A 17,957-nucleotide genomic window follows, 5' to 3' on the forward strand; every position below is an offset into this window, starting at 1 on the left:
CTGTCTCAACAAAGCAGCACTGCGAGCTACGATATTGATAATATGATTTAAAAATCTAATAAGACAATGGCCGGGAAAGTGAAGCACAATTCTTTTGACTCGTGACAGCAATGCTTGTATATGATTGGTTGTGTCAGTGTCATGTGATGAGCCGAAAGTTGTCACGTGTCAAAATTAGTTTGCTACGTCTCGTCAAGCTTATCATTTGATATTAATAAGCGAGCTATTCTCACGTTTTTATGATCCTTTATTAAAAGCGAGAAAAGTTCATCGCTGCCACTTGCCAGCCCCAGCAACCGTAGAAAACCTGCCTGAATAAGCTTAGTGGATGCCCATAATACATATATAATATGTATATTTGTAGTATGTTAATATTCGTGATCCCTAACGCGTGAGCGATCACGCGATAACAACGTCACGTGATATCTCACTGATGTATTCCAGATAGGAATCACGTACAGTGTCCAGGATTCCTATGATTCAGCTGAGGATGTTGTCTACAAGGTACCGAGTTGTAGTGAGTCACCTGATCACCAGCTACCCTAAAATTATTACCTTAAAAATTATATAATTGACTAAAATCCTGATAATCACTTAATTATAATTAAATTACTTACTTTTTACTAAAAATTTGTGATCTATGTACAACAACGAGATCAATGTTATTTCTCCAAACTTAAAATAATGCTACATAGCTCTCAATCATAATTATATAATGATTTGCTGCTACTGATGAATATCTAGGTATAATGTTTCTTGGGTTGTTGTGACGATCATTTTACTTTGTCTTCACGGGGCTTGAATTACTGCAAATGACTTGCTCATTGACGCAACTTCAGGCATATTTTTTTAGAAATAACTTCGATTCTTCTTAATTACCGAGTTATAGATTGAATCATTTTGTTTGTGATACCCAAAGTTATTTATGATTATCAGGTCTTGGAATGATAAATATCTTCTTATCTACAAACTGAAATTACATTTTTTCTCAATGATTAAGTTATTTTTGAATTAACGGTAGCTAAACTTTTCCGTTCTTGCGTTGAGTATCAGTTCAGACTTGTAGAACTAAATAATATTATGTTTTAATTTACTTTTATGACAGTATTAAACGAATGACAATCTTTTCAGTTTACTGTGCTAATTCCGTACATGAGTCAAAAGTATTATACTTTCGTCTTTTCAATATCTTCTTGTAAATGAATGAAACCGGCACGCACTTCTCTATTCTTTATTATAAAACAAGCGCGCATCAATGTGGAATCATCTTGCATCTCTTAAATACTGTCTTGCTCTCTAGACACAAATCACAAATTACAAAACTCACTTATAATAATTATTACTGGTCCAACACTTATTATAATTGCTAACCATGCAAGGAACGTGTGCTTGTTGAACTATTGAACATGCACCAGAACTTCTTCTCTGACGTCACAGTTTACGTGACATTAAAAACATTGTTACAGGCAGAGAGCAGGTTACCAGATCACCTGATCGACCATGAGAAAGTTAAGGAGGTGGAGGATAAACTGTTGGGGGAGAGTCCGCGATATATCTACTCTCAAATAGCTAGGTGAGTGTCTTATAATTTGTCAATGTTAAAATTTTTGTTGATAAATATCTAGATCTCTCGCAGGCGAGAGGAGCGGTACCGTTTAAAACTCTTGTGGTTTTTCATTGCGTAAAATTGCGTGCTTTCCAATAAATGGTTTTTATGGAGTGTCGAACAGGGGTAAACGGTTTTTAGGTGTTATTAAAGCCGACGATCATTGAGCAATCACGCTAGCTATTAAACAAAGTAATTGTCTTCCAAATAGCATTTCAACTTAAATATGTAGTAATCAAATATGTTATGGTTGGAGTTCAGCATAAATCATAATATCTCTGACCGCTCACAGTGCATTTATTCAGTTACTAAACCACATAAAGCTGTTTAAGACTTCACTATGTAAAGCCTCTTAAGTGGCAAAGAGAGCACCCAGAAATTTAAATTTACGCTAAATACATTTCAAGTGGCTAATTGAGAAACTATCAAGAACTACTGGTATGCCGTATAATGGTGCTGGTTAAAGTAGTTTTGTGACAGCTTAATTGTTCCGTTTCAGCGAAAAGTCCTGTTGCACAATATCATTCAAGTTATAACAGTTTAATACCTACATCCATAATTTTAAGTCGACAAATTGTTCATTGTTGACAATTATTGATGTACTGTGACGCAGATTGCGGGTTATTTTCTGAAATACGTCAAAAACCTGTACTTTGGTCTTTGTTGAGACTTTACGGAGTTACCACGTCATGAATATGATGGACATAATAATATATCGGCATCTACTCACGTTTCGTTTTTTGGTTTGGTTTAAGTGTTGAGTTTCACAATTCACATGGTCTACTGTACATTTTGTGTGGCTACTGGCGAACAAAAGAGGGAGGGTCGAATATGTGTATAAAATGTGTGTAACACAGTCACAATGGCGACACAGACTGGGCTGTATCAGTATATCTCAAGTTATCTTTCAATGTAGTTCGTGTGATAGGGAACCTGGATCACTGAATAATGAATATTGAATATAAATTAAGTTATCAATGGGTGGGGGGTCGGGGGGCAACCCCGCGACCATTGATTTCTCAACTTTTGTTCATTGATGGTGAAGCCTTAAAAGCAGCTATGTTTTAGCTAGATATGGTAACACGAGCATCTATTTTTAGATTTTACAATTTTTACAGAAAAATTATTAAAATGAGGCCCATTTATTCCCCAACTTTTAGTCAAATGGGTATGGACAAAAAACTCTCCGAAATATTCAGCTGACCTCGCCCTGGTATTTATATTCCTTGGAATTAATGAAACTCCAAGCTGTCCTGTGCAGAGTGCAAACTGCAAACTGCAAAGGTGTCACGTCCTCAACCCTTGCTCTCAGTAAATTTGTCATTCTCGCATCTTCCTCTAAATTATTGGCAATTTAAAGCACGATTTATTACCTTCTACGGTTTACTGGAATTTAAAGTTCTGTCTAATTAGCTAATTGTGGTAGGAGATTTTAAAAGCCTTCAATCCACTAAATACATGATTCCAGGTAATGGTGCAGGCGCAAAAAGTAATATAAATGCTCTTCTTTTTGCACTGATATCCACACTAAAATTCACCAAATCAAGTAATAAAACTGGCTCCATTTCATGACTAACGTTCCTGGTCTGCGCTAATCCTCCATTATCTTGAAGAATGTACATCATTGTATATTATATATATTATCATCGTAACCACCACGTCTCTCACTACATATAACATAACTTAATATATCCAACTATTTGAGAGTGAGGCTGGTAAGAGGGGAGCAATATGTAAGGAAGGCTGGCAGATGGTGCAGACGGTACACTAACATGTCTGTTCCACCACCAGCATGGTGTACTGACTGCCGCGGTGTTTAGTCTATTATGTTGTAGGAACTTAGGAACTGTTTTTTTGGGTGAATGTAATACTAATACCGTTAGGAAATTAGGGTGGGGTTGGGAGATGTTGTAGAATGTTGGATCCTGGCTAACTTTACATTCTGGGGTACTTAGTTAGCTTTTTAGGGGTTTGGTAATCTGGTAGTGATTGTTTGTGAGTGAGTGAGTGAGTGAGTGAGTGAGTGAGTGAGTGAGTGAGTGAGTGAGTGAGTGAGTGAGTGAGTGAGTGAGTGAGTGAGTGAGTGAGTGAGTGAGTGAGTGAGTGAGTGAGTGAGTGAGTGAGTGAGTGAGTGAGTGAGTGAGTGAGTGAGTGAGTGAGTGAGTGCCCGATATCAGAATATGATGTTGTAATAGTGTGATAAGTTTAGGAACAGTATATGGGAATTAATTGCGAGCTTTAACAGATTGAAGGTAAAAGTATGTGATTTGAAACCGTGTTTAAAAGTTTAAAGTTCACTCACCAGCTGTTCACTGTCAATTTAAATCAGCATCTTCACAATCAATCCAATTAAATTTAGGGGCCACCACATGTTAGTCCTGAACCACTTTGTAATAATTCCACGGAAGTGGATACACTGTAGTACGTACCTGGGTGATGGATATTGTGGGGACTGGATACCTACTGTAGAATTATAATATTGCAGAGTTTCAATGTTGTGGGTGAGTCGGTAATCAAGACATTGGGGGTGAATATTATATCAGATCGAATATCCAATTTCAAAATTAAAAATCTCAATTCTTCCAACACAGTTGACCTGGATTAACTGTGATGTATTGGATGTTTAGGGAATATAATATTATTATATTGTCTGCCACTCTGTCGGCATGATGTATATTTTTGACTGCACTGTCTTTATCGAATTAACAAAATGCTCGAGACGTTGCTTTTAATAGCTTGGTGTGTACATAATATAGGCTAATTGATGTTCACGAACGGATTCACTGCTATGACTGGATCGAGTAGAAAAATTAGCGTCATTGTTTACCGTGAAAATAGGCAAACACTTGATACAAGCTTAAACAATTGACGTACATACGTCATAGATTTGTTCATGATGGAAGAAGATCATCATCATCTTCAATGCTTTAATAGCATCAAAAGTGATTGACACGTTGGTAAACGAATAATTGTTGAAAGATACAAAATGGCTCGACTTGAGTGCCGTCTTCGACGTTCAGATTATTGATTCATTTTAGAATTTATCAAGAGATTTTACATTTTATCCTTACTGACTACCTGAGTAATACTAAGATACCAGCTACCTGAATATGTAACAGATACAATATACATTATATATCTTTTTAGTCTAGTATTATGGGATTAATTTGAGAACCACCGGCTCCAAATTTAGGTAAAATAGATCTTCTCAGCTTGGCAGGTTTGCAAATACTCACATAATACAATCGTTAATGAAACAGACGAAAGAAGATTTATACGACATTTTACTGTGGGAGCTTCCTCTTAATCTGAATATGAATTAGTCATCTCAGGTTTGACATAATTGATAATTATACGAATTCAGAAGAATTTGTCATTGTAATGTGTCATATAATGTAATATGTAGATAATTCGTTACACTTTTGAATACATTACTCTAATCTAAATGAATCAAATTTAATGTATTTATTTCACAGAAACCACTCTTTCATATTCAATAGTTTGTTACATAGATATTGATTCTGGTGGGGAGGTGAAGCATTCTATTTTGGCACGTGACAGTGATTCTGGGATCTGATTGGTCAATGGCTCAATGGTGGCAGTTGATTGGTTAATTGATGTCACGTGTCACCTATCAATAATTGCATTATTTGTTCACCTGTTGGCTGTTGAGCCGAGAAATACCATGTCCAAACTTCAAAACTATTCCCGTGTGGCCTGTGGCAGTGTGGCTATTGCATTATAAAATGTATATATTATAATAACCCAACCGTTAAAATTACACTGTAAACTGTCTATAAACCTTCTGATTTGACGAGCTTGATAAGATTATAGTAATCTGATAATGACTTTGTTGTGCACAGCGCCTTAATCTCTTTTTGTTTGGAGAAATAATGTCTCAGCTGACAAAGGACTCAGTCGAGACACCCTCCCTAGGTCCCGTAAAGATGCAATTTCTCATTAATAAAATGTTTCATAATGCAATCTCAGGTGGGAATGTACTGAGCCTGAGGCCGGTACAATAGTTCATTTTAATTGTCTTTGAAGATTTACCCGGGATCCACTCATGACATCATGCATATATAATGCAAGTTCATGGTCATTAATGTAAAATGCTTTGGACAGTGGACTTAATGGCTTTAGCGCCTTATGCAGAGTTGTGAGTATCGCGGAGAGACTTTGATAGTGCACAAAGCAATGGTTCAGGAGGGTCCAGTCAATAATTCCTACTGCTTTTTTGTTCGGCTCAATCAATATCCAATATTTATGTGTAGCACAACTTGGTCAGCAGTAGTTTACACTATATGGAAAGCTGGTTCCCCATTGGTTACTCCTTCCCTGTACTGGGCTGTGATTGGTTGAGCACATGTCACGTGACGGTCTATTGTCAGATGTTTATAAGGGAATCCTGGGTCTATTGTGTTTAGACACAATGCTTTTTACACCATCCATTAGCCTTGCCCGGGGATAAATTCCTTGTTCAAATCAAGTTCAATTACAGACATACTCCAAATCATGATCACGTGACCTATAAAATGGTTCAAAGATCTCTGATCTGTGGAGAAATTTTGAATTTCTTTAAAGAATTTGATAAAATCACTTTTAGATAATATGGTATCGAAAGATTTTTGCAGCATGACTTGGAATAGTATAAATGGTATGGTATTTGAATAGTTGAAATGGTCAGTATACAAGACTTACAATTTCAACTGAAAGCATTCTTTTTACTGAAAATTATTTAAGGATATGTCTAGACGGTTACATTTATTGTTACCGAGTATCGATATTCAGTTACAATAATTGTAACCGTTGGTCTCCTAAATCAGAAAATACGTCAATCATGATTTTGAATTCTTTGAAATCTACTTAATATAAAATTATGCTGTTAGTAAAATGGTGAAAGTCGCACACTACGAAGACTGAGGTACTTTAATATCTTGTGGATCTCTTCAAGTCTGCATACTATTGACGTTCTCTTATAGCCTATTTGTGGCCAAAGTGGTTCGCCTACGTGGGTCACTCTTAGCCAACAACATACCTCCTTAGACAGCAAATGAGACCGACAATGGTAGATCTAGCACTTACCTGGCATATATGAGAGTGCCAATAAAAAAGGTACTATAATATAATAAAGGGTATGTAACATATGGGTGACCTATACAATATATAACCAAGAGATTGCTTTTATAGATGCTATACAGGACACCTGTATTTTATCAACGTAAAAGCGCAAAGTGAGTCGTAGCTGGTGTTGCATATATCAAGACAGAGAGTTAATCGTCGACTTTATAATACTAATTAGGCACTGCACTCCGAACAGATTGAATAATATAATAAAGTTTTAAACTTTCTAAACTATTTTGTAGAACGTTTGATATGATTCGAGTAACGACGTGTAAGCACAGCAATGTATGAAATTGGATTCGAACGTGCTTAGCCGTTCCCTTCACTGCAATTCCACCAAACCTGAGTATGTTAGGTCACGTGATCATTAAACCTGAGTATGTTAGGCAGACACCAGGTCTTCCTTTCTATATTGTAGTAATAGTATATTAACGGATACTCACAGCTGCACTTGCAGACTGAATCAGGACGATTGGACAGTGCCCAGCTATTGCACAACTTCGAGTGCAATGCTTTCAGGTATAAACAAGGTATATTACCTCTCCGTCAACTACATCTTCGACAACCATCATATTACTGCTATTTTCAACTTTGCAAGTTCGCGCACTAAGCGTCTCATTGTGGTTATTATCCTTTCAGCATTCGGACATTTAGTAATTCCTCCTCATTCCACTTGCCACTTTTCTCCTTCATCTTCACATAGATTCCCGTCATTCTCTTCCTGGAGGGTTGCCACACCCCAGAGGCAGGTAGAGCATCTTCATTCTATCCTCTTGTGGGCAACCTAGGTCCAGCCTCTCTGTAAAAATAACCAGCATATTGGGATGCACCAGTGAAGCCATATCACTTAAGTAAAACTCAGCCGCTATGATAGCCAAGTAAAAACATCCGATTGTTTCGAAGGAAGAATGCTGCGATAAACAAATTCCATATTATTATCACACGTGATAAATTAATAAGTTATACACCATCTGTAGTGGTGAACTGTACTGGAGTTTTGTTATAAACGAATATAATATTATGTACATGTGTGGTATGTGTGAGATTGTCTGAGCTGTCGGTATCGATTGTATTAAAATGTCTAATTGCCAGACCAAAATTTCAATCAAAAAGAACGACCGACCATAATTGGATTCTAACAATAGCCCTGTATATAATAGTGGTTACAATTTAAAATAGTTGAGACAAAGCCTCGCTGATTTGTTGGCACGTGTAATAGATGGTGGGTGGGACCCGCCCCTCTCTAATATGCAACACAGCTTTTACAGGATTACTCGGGTGTTGTTGCAATGCACTGCAGTGATTCAGTCAGCAGAACCGCTGTACTGGCTGGGTCAGCAGAATAACCTGTTTAAAACACACTGAGATCCTCAAGAAGATGCTGCTCTTAAATCCTGTGTATGAAATTGTATCATAATGTGATCAAAATGTAAGTTATAACACCAGGACAACACGAACTACCTGTAACACTGCACAATAATATCTCGTTAAAGTAATTTACCATGGTTTCTACTATTAGTGTAGGGCGTGCGTAGATCAGCTCAGGATACGCCAAGAGTATCGAGTTACGAGTTACGAGTTACGAGTTACGAGTTACGAGTTGGGAGAGGAGCTCGAGGGAGGGAGGGAGCTACAGCCGTGTCAAGATTATTATGATTTATTATTATCCAATTTTTGAGTGTTGTGGGTTTTGGTACGTGTGGGGTTTAGAATGTGGTTTTGGGTCGCTAGCTTGTGGAACAGGGGTCCTGGTTAATTGTTATTTAAGTGACAGTCATTGGAATCATATTCAGGGTAGCAGAGGACGTACAAAAAATGTTCTGACTGTAGGATCTCGGTATAAAGTAGTATTGATCGATTTCAAAATTGAGCTTTTAGCCAGAGTATTTCGTGGAGCCCACTATTTTCCCATCGAACACGTAACAGCAAAAGTCTTTGCTGTACTGCAATTACCTAATTACCTGAATAAAGGAACGTTTCTAATAGACATGAGTGGAAACAATGGAGTCGCTGGAACGTGGCCTGTTTGCAAATTATCATGTAGAGTGAATACAGTAATTATCAAACTAATCACCTTTCATCAACTTCATTGTTAAATCACAGAAAAGTGACGTCTCTAATTGCCAATCAGTTTACACAATCGATCTGACATCACGTGACCTTTGCCAAAAGAGCGTCGCCTCTCTATCGATAGCAAAACATTCCCACTGTTTCTCTGTGCAGTCCATCATGCTCACTGGATCACCATAATCTCCAGATATTATCACAAACATACTTTAAATAGCTGACTAGACAGGCGTGGAATTATACCCTATTCTTTCCATATCAGAATAATGCAGGGATCCCTGTGAGGCTGGCGTGACTTATTGGAGTGCGACGAAATTAACGTCAACAAATTTAGTCTGGTGGTGACTATTGTTGTGCTATGTATTCTGTTGACAGGTGAAATATCGTGTCATGCAACTATTTTCCAGCATCTTTGCTTCATGGAGAAACAATCACTGGTCACAACGTCGATATCGAATGTGTCTCACTTTTAAAATGATCTCGCCCATTCAGAATTCTGCAGATATCAACATAGAGATGGGCACTACCCAAGAGAGTGTGTAATGTCTTGTACTGGTTTAAATGTTAAAATACTGGTTTACATGTTAAAATACTGGTTTAAATGTTAAAATACTGGTTTAAATGTTAAAATACTAGTTTAACTGTTCTGTTTTAATTACAAACAGAAACACTGTGATAATTCCAGCACATTACGTACCAACACGCACCACTGGCACTGTATAATTATAGTGGGTGTGTGTTATTATAATAATTGCAGTGTGTGTGTTATAATTACACATTATTAAATAGCTATTTATGTACAATCTGAAGGTGTGTGCATGGTAGTGTTTAGACGTTTAATGGTTTGTTGAATTATGAACAATTCTTTGAATCATGAACAATTCTTAGAATTATGAACAATTCTTTGAATTATGAAAAATTGAGAACAATTCGTTGCAAGTACAATGTTACAGTTCGAACGTCTGTGGTTTTTTCAGTTTCTAAATGCTAAATCCCTAATGAAGTTCGGCGAAACTTGTACATCTGAAATGAAATGCTACCTTGTGTGTTGCAAAATGCGTTTTTGTGGTTATCAAATGAATCGTGGGTGGGCCAATAAAAAGCAAACCTTAATTTTGGAGCACTTCTTTTAACAAAAATAGAGTCAGTTTTAATTTATAGATTGATTTAATAATCGATATAAACGTCTGCAAATGATAATCAGCATGACCACGCCGTTTAAGTAGTTATCCAGATCTATATCGACAGTTAAATTGTAAAGAAGTCAAGAAGATTGATAAGTTGATAGCGAATTGTGCAACATCAAATTGGAAATCAATCTCACAAGAAATGGGTATTTATAGAAGCGACTTAATCCACGGATTATGGACGGATTATAGCCATATACGATGATTATTTCTACCTGAAGAGAAAGTAAAGATCTAATAAACAGTGAATATTATTTACATATTCCTCTGAAGCACAAATTGTTGGCGTACCTAAAAGTTCACCTGCACCGGTTCTTCTACAGACTCCCTCCAACCGGCTGTAAAGAATGTCACGGATTGATTTGCAGTTGCTCGGTTTAAATTAGTGCCACCAATTAGTATCGACGACACGAATTGTACGTTCTGAAAATATCGGCACGGTGTACACAACATAAAAACGGACAATTTTCATATTGTATTATTACAGTACAATTATTTAACGTATCACCACGTTCAAACATACTGATACATTGATAACGCCGTGCATACTGCATTTAATCCTCAGACTTTGGGTCACATGTCATCACCATTTACTCTAATGGTTCAGAAACTATGTCTTAGAGAGTTAAAGCTCAGCCATCATATCATTAGTGACTTTACTACGATAGCCCTGCAGTTTTACCGATATTAGTCGACGTCATGCAACATATAATGTTTTTTAAGTCTGGGTGAAGAAGGGGGTAAACAGGCGTCATTTCACCGCGTAAATAGTTATTGACCACGACGTTTCATTTCGTCCCGCGGAAGAGTCTGCCAGTTGTCATTACCATTTTGTTTGGGACATCGTCGTACATTTCGCGAACAAGACGGCGCGCGCGAAGACACCGTATCTTAAGTGATAGCATTGTGTTAAGCGTTCTGTGTTTTCGAAATAAATTTTAATCGCTCAGTAAAGCGAAATTTCTATCAAGTTTTAAAACTTTAAGCCTTCAAGTAATTAATCAATGTATTTTTGCAGCACGGTCAGGGATTACCTGAGCGGAGACCCATTCGCCAAGTATGTGGAAAGTAAATACTTCACACGACAACTGCAATGGAAACAGCTCGAAAAGTAGGTTTTCGCTGGTTTTATCTTCCTACTATTCTAAAATAGTATCACAACCAGTGCAGCGTGGGCCAATTTGTCATTGCCCCAAAGACATGTATATGTGACTTCTGCTCTAAATTATTATCGGAATTCCGATGTGTATGAGTTGTTAACAGAATGCAACTTTTTATCGGTGAATCAATGTTTTGATTAATTTGACCGTTCCATTCAGGAAACCGATAGGTAAGCATACCTTCAGACACTATCGAGTCCTAGGAAAAGGAGGATTTGGTGAAGTGTGTGCTACACAGTCACGGGCTAGCGGTAAAATGTACGCAGAAAAGAAACTTAACAAAAAACGAAGTAAGTGAAACTATGTCAAAAATATCGGCACGTTGAAATTTTGCGCCAAATTTTACAGATAAGATTTTAATGTACTAAATAACTTACCTGATCGAGTAAACATCTGTGAACTCCTACTTTAAATTATTTGATATTTTCAGTTAAAAAGAAGAAAGGTGAAATGATGGCATTAAACGAAAAAGAATTACTCGAGAAAGTTAACAGTATATTTGTGGTGAGAATTAATGTGTTCCATTTTGTTGTTTAAAGCCTTTTGAATTCACAATAGAGACCTGATGCCCCTTTCAAATTGTTGGCCATTTTTGGTGCCCCCTCAACTTTCTTCGGTAAAAGAACTGTTATGTTGCAGTGTAATGAATTATTTTTCTTGCCTTTTTGCACGTTCTCATCACTCATGTCCTAAGCAATGCTTTAGTCAGATATTGAACAATATAATTTATGTCCATATTGTACTCTAGTCAAGAAGGGTTTAGTTTGCCACTCTCAGATATTTCTTTGGTGGAATTTTCATCTACCAACTGAACGGATATTTAAGTTTTAAATTTATTTTCAGGTAAGCCTAGCATATGCGTACGAAACTAAAGAAAATCTTTGCATGGTATTAACGCTCATGAACGGCGGGGACCTGAAGTTTCACATTCACAGTATGGGAGCTTTTACTGAGGACCGTGCCCGATTCTACACTGCAGAAATCTTATGCGGAATCCAGCACCTTCACCAATGTAACATCGTTTACCGTGATCTTAAACCGGAGAATATCTTGTTGGACGATGCTGGACACGTGCGAATATCAGATCTGGGTCTAGCAATACACGTGCCTGATCGCCAGGTGGTAAAGGGACGAGTCGGTACCGTAGGGTATATGGCCCCAGAAGTTATCAAGAACGAGAGGTATTCTTACAGTGTAGACTGGTGGGGTTTAGGTTGCATTATTTTCGAGATGATCGAAGGCCAAGCCCCCTTCAGGAGCCGAAAAGAGAGGGTCAAGCGAGAGGAAGTTGAGAAACGGATTCTGGATGGAAAATATACGTTTTCAGATAAATTTAGTGAAGATTCTAAGGAGATTGTCAGACAATTCTTAGAATTAACGCCCGCCACCAGATTGGGAGTGAGAGGTGACAAATGGACAACTGCTAAACAACACAAATTCTTCGAAAAGATCGATTGGATTTTCCTTGAAGCGGGAAGTGCCACGCCTGATTTCGTCCCCGACCCACACGCCGTTTACGCTAAAGATGTCTTGGACATTGAACAATTTAGTACTGTCAAAGGTATTGTGCTGGATGAAGCGGACGAAGAGTTTTATAGAAAGTTTGCTACGGGATCCGTGGCGATACCTTGGCAGGACGAAATAATTGAAGTGGGAGTATTTAAAGAAATAAACGTATACTAGTGAGTTGATAATATTGTACATGATCTTGAAAATGCTAACCTGAAAAAAACAAAATGATTTGAATTTAGATTTTTTATGGTCAGTTACATATTACATCTTACACGTTTGATATCGAATTTCTCAGTGAAAACGACGAGCTAGTGTCACCGAAAGAGGAGAACTCAAAAAAGTCACTCCTGGACAAAATTCCACTTTTCAGGAAGAAGAAAACGGTGAGTTCCGTCTTGATTTGAGCTGCCTCTAATCTTCAGCCCTCTTTATTTTCCGTTGAATCCCGGGTACTTTTTTGTTACGTTTTAAACAAGATGGTGGCCAATTTGACTTGTTTGTGCTATTGCATTCCCATTGTTTGGGGACGTATCCAATTAATCTAGGATACGTGCGTGTGAGTTTTAATTTCAATTGCTATTCACGCGTTAAACATACCAATATAGTGCCCCAGTGACACAAATGGACGTCATGAAATAACCTTCCTTACAGTGAAAACTGTCACATTTTGCAAATTTTTATGAATTTCTATGAACCGATTCTCCTATGCGATTATTTGTAGTTCAAAAAATGTTCGATATCAATGCAATATAGATTATCTTAAACGGATATTTCTACCTGCTAGTGGTTTCATAATGCGCTCTACGAATGACGTAAAAATCCAAAAACGCGTAATTTCGGAGAACAAAGGGGCACTATATTATTATATTGTGCTGCATCTATGTTATACAAGTTTGCCATGGTAACACACATGAAAACATTATATCTAATGATTAATGATTATCATTATGTAATTAAGAGTGGGGCACTATATTTTACCTCTAAGATTTAAAGTTAATCTACGATACCTTAGTTAAAAACCATTCATTCCATCTCAGTTTTTATATTTTTTATTACAAAAGTTATTAATTTACTGTCTTGCCATATTATTTCAATCGTTTATAAGGATTTTGTAACTTTAATTGTACCAGTAGCCAGCTTATTGTCTTATTGTAATGTTAGGTGTTTTATAATCAAGTTGTGATATATCTGTGATAAAGTAGTCCTGTTAAATGTAAATGTATTATACTGTAGAGTAGCTCTACAATTATCAGTGTGTTACTCTGCTGAACTTTACCAGGTTCGGTTCAGTTCTAAGGTCGGTTTTGTTGGGCGGTTCCCATCAGTTAAATAGTAAAATTTAGAGCCGCGCAACCGAACCAAAACTAGAGCCAAACCGAACCTGTACCAAAGTTCAACAGTGTAATTATTATACTTGTCAGGTATATAATGTAGACTTGATATCCCCTATTTCTGTATAGAGCGCGGTGGAGGACAGCAGCAGTTCCAGCAGCGGCAGCGGGGGTGCCTGCTGCTGCTGTTCGTGAAAACAAAGTTCACCCCAACAACCGTAGATGAGAGAATCTAACCAGTAGGCATTCCATGTTATAACCATGTACCAATTGTGTACCCCGCTGTGTAGTTCTAGACCCCAGTTCATATTGTGAAACTTTATCTGGGAAATATTTTGCTGTCATGATGGTAATGATGATGATGATGATCCGGCTTATTCCGGCCCCCTGCACTTAATTTGATTCATGATCCGAAGGGGTAGGAATGTATCATATGTTCATCTAACGATTGAGCTTAAACAAGTAGAATCGTGCATGAAGAATTTCAAAATGTACCGCTTTGCAAAAAATTATGGCTTTTTTATCAGCTGAAGTCCTATTTTGAAAGAGAACCGTTATCAAATTATCAATATCATGACAACAAAATTTGAGCACTTCATGTTATATTGAGAGATATTTAAGCGATTAAAACTCTCGTACGTGATTGTTGCGATTTCTGCACAGGGTGATCTTTGTACACCCTACTTATCACCCCCTCTTTCGTGCCTGGAAGTGAGGTCAATCCCGATCATTATCACAAGCCTGGCATTCGGGAGTCTTGGTCTAAACGTAAATAACCAAAACATAATGTTTTTACAATTTCCAAACACAGATTGGCTTCCTAACCTTACTGCATTGTTCAGCTTATCCCTTCAGTCTCCTCGGCCGTGCATGTAAAATTTGGCTCCAGCAAATATGTATTCCATTGTTCACAATTAATGCTTTGAACTCATCGTCCCAGAGGAATGTAGCAATTTATTTGGGCCTTACAATACTATCTGGCCTGTGTGCATTCTGCATAGTGCATTCGGGCAATTCATTCAATTTTAACATCATCATTCTCTGCTATTATGCTACGACTAAGAGTGCATGTTTTCTAACCAATGCAAAGCTTAAGATGTGTCGTACACTTAAAATATCAGTATCCCTTCAGTCTCCATCACGTGTCTTAAAGCAAACCCTGTAATCTTCTCCCGGTCACCCTGTGCATATATTAGCCCAGACTGCACTCTTAAAAAGTCTTGATTTCTCCAAAAAAAAGAGGCTTGTATCAATCTCAGCACAGACCCGAGACCACGCTGCGTTCTCCGTGATTCCGTGTATCGTGATCGTGTAAATTTAACGCTGTTGAACTTTAGTTCAGGTTCGGTGTGGTTGCGCGGCTTCAGATTTCTCATGGTTACTGATTGGAGCCGCGCAACCGACTCGAACCTGCTAAAATTCAGCAACGTAACTGCTGATGTTCTACTATGGGTATGTGGGTTTCGTTTTATACGGAGTTATTATTGTTTAGATCGAGTTTAGTACCCCTACTAGTAGGGGCTCGTTTCTCAATGTTTGTTACCATGGTATTACAGACGCTGCATGGATTAACTAACTTATATTCCTGCATGTTAACGCTCACTAAACGCTGCCATATTCGCTGCATGAATTTGAGCTATACTCAAGATATTAGACCTGGCGACCTCGCCATGTCTGGTATGCTGGTAGAAGAGCACTAAGATTGCTGTTAGGTATTACTAAATAATAGCTGGAATAGAAATGGGTAATGGCGGGAAAGTATTCTATATTTTCACAACAAAAATTGAGATTACTCTTATATTAGAGTACGGATCATATATGAATGCATATTTGTATGCATCCCCTCTTTTAAGCATTGCAGCTTCACAGCTCAAGATTGTCAATGAAAATCTAATATTGGAACACCTTTACCAAGGTCTATAATCTCGAAATTGAATTCTACAATAGTGGATTGTGACCCCTTGATAAGTATCGTCATACTAATTATGTCTCAAACCAAAAATAACTCTTAATGAACCTAGCAGACCTATCTCCTGTGTGAAGCACATTTAATTTGATATCAAGCATTGTTTATTCGTGAGCACGTACGTATCTGTTCAATACCTCCCGTTTGATTGACAAAATATATCCAAATATTAATCCACAATTTCACAATTTCAGACGCCCCCAAACAGCAATTCAGAATCATGAGCTTTTGGAGTAGGAGGCAACAGGCAGCGGCCCACGGTGGATGATCCGGGCAAGATGAGGCGGCGCTCGGCAAATTCCCGGACACGTCGCCATCAATTATAGTGATATTTCTCACGATTGCGATACTTCTCTTACGAGTTTTATTTGAGTTATTTGTTTTAAATCTTAAAGGAAGGTTTAGTTTTAACTGCACGACTGACACATTTCCTGCATTATCAAAGGCAGCTAGACAGTTTCTATTATAAAGCGGTCCATTTCACAGAAAAAAGCAACAACGGACCGATCTGCCGAATGACACCGGAAGAAGGTGTACTTTAAGTTAAACCACGATGTAAATAGACAGTATTGAACTGAAAAATGTTCAATTTTGGATTTATGTGTCAATTTTGGGTGTTCTCTGTTCTATGATAATTTCAATACAAAGGGTCATGGTGGATATTTAATATGTGCATTTAATACAGTCCCTTGAAGATCAAAAGTGAATTCTGTACTTGATCTATATTTATAGCTTATATATTTTAACGAGTTAGTAGGGCTTGATGAATTTAGTTTAACAATTTAATTCAACTTAAGAGAATGATATTTTTGTTAGCTTGTAACAAACTACGTCCTGTTATTATTATAGTTTTTATAGAATACGGGTACTCGCGCCGCGATCTGTTAACGTTTCTGTGGTAGAATATTAACTAGGTTTGGTTTTAACGAAGTGTTCTGTGTTGGTGTTGGAGTCGGAGGAATTGTTTCATTGCGATGAGATTTTGTGCATTCCAAGTGACATCCCAATGCAGTATGATGTTGAATTCGCTGCATTTATACTTATAGTATAGGGTGCCTCTGATAACAACTTGCTGCTCCTTCACCAAATTTACTGTTATTTTGTTGCGTACATGAGTTACACTTGAACCAAGTTTCAATTGGTTTAAGGGTATAATTTGTTGGTTTTGGTTGGGTAACAGGTTGAAGCCCGTCGAGTAACCTTAAAAATGTTTTATATGCACTAATTTCCTGGCAAAAAATGCGATTGAAAGTTAATTAAAATATGTCGACTGTACTCCTATCTTAATGGCACGTAATTTGACAGGAAATAAAAAGGAAAAGCTGTGCTTCAATCTGCGCAACCCAGATCACTCTTCAACTAAGGACATGTAAATACAGCGTATATATAAATTTCCACTTGTAAAATATATAATATGACTCGATTGTCGTTGTTCGAATCAATTTTTCTTTACCCTAAATATCAATCAATCTTGAGATTAGATAGTCGCAGCCGGATACCTTAATTTTTGTTTGTAACATTTAGGCAACTTTTTGTCCTCGCATCCCAAGTTATCAAGAATGTTATGTTTGATTTTGTCCCTGAATTTAATAACAGCTGAAAGAGTTCGGATAAATTCCACTGTTCAATTTGAATTTATCTACAATAATATTTTAATTGAATCTCCGAAAAATTTTTGTAACATAACAGGTTTTGTCCTCCGTTCAAACAGAACCTGATTTTTCTGAAATCATTTAACGACAGTTTTTATCGCTCTAACCGTTTATTTTCCAGGCTCCTTTATTTTATCTTAAAATTTTGATTTGAATTAATAAGTCACGTGATTTGTTAATTGGATCACCTGATCTGTATTACTTTGACTCGGACACGTGTTTTTACGATGCATGTGGCCTTGTCGTCTGGTGTGAGTGAGAGTGCGCTGAATTCTGTTAACGGTGAGCTGTTCAACGTATGACAATTTTATAACTTGCTTATTATTAGAGTGAAATGTTAATATAGACTTTA

General features: G+C 37.3%; 1 protein-coding gene across 9 annotated transcripts in view; it reads left to right on the forward strand.

Annotated features, from left to right (window-relative positions):
- LOC134823271 (G protein-coupled receptor kinase 5-like) overlaps window positions 1-17,513 on the forward strand; it is a 53,675-nt gene extending 36,162 nt beyond the window's left edge. For 3 of the 9 annotated variants that reach the window (XM_063834675.1, XM_063834674.1, XM_063834678.1), the window contains 9 exons: window positions 445-504; window positions 1,467-1,573; window positions 11,003-11,095; window positions 11,304-11,434; window positions 11,575-11,648; window positions 11,988-12,826; window positions 12,952-13,039; window positions 14,117-14,226; window positions 16,148-17,513. In XM_063834675.1, the coding sequence (XP_063690745.1) occupies window positions 445-504; window positions 1,467-1,573; window positions 11,003-11,095; window positions 11,304-11,434; window positions 11,575-11,648; window positions 11,988-12,826; window positions 12,952-13,039; window positions 14,117-14,182 (1,458 nt within the window). In that variant the 3' untranslated portion in view covers window positions 14,183-14,226; window positions 16,148-17,513. The remainder of the gene's footprint in view (window positions 1-444; window positions 505-1,466; window positions 1,574-11,002; window positions 11,096-11,303; window positions 11,435-11,574; window positions 11,649-11,987; window positions 12,827-12,951; window positions 13,040-14,116; window positions 14,227-16,147) is intronic. The other 6 variants (XM_063834681.1, XM_063834676.1, XM_063834679.1 and 3 more) reach the window with 3 other exon arrangements.
- The last annotated feature ends 444 nt before the right edge of the window (window positions 17,514-17,957 follow it).

Source organism: Bolinopsis microptera, chromosome 11, assembly GCF_026151205.1.
Source record: "Bolinopsis microptera isolate Bmic1 chromosome 11, MBARI_Bmic_1.0, whole genome shotgun sequence".
NCBI classification, from domain to species: Eukaryota; Metazoa; Ctenophora; class Tentaculata; order Lobata; family Bolinopsidae; genus Bolinopsis; species Bolinopsis microptera.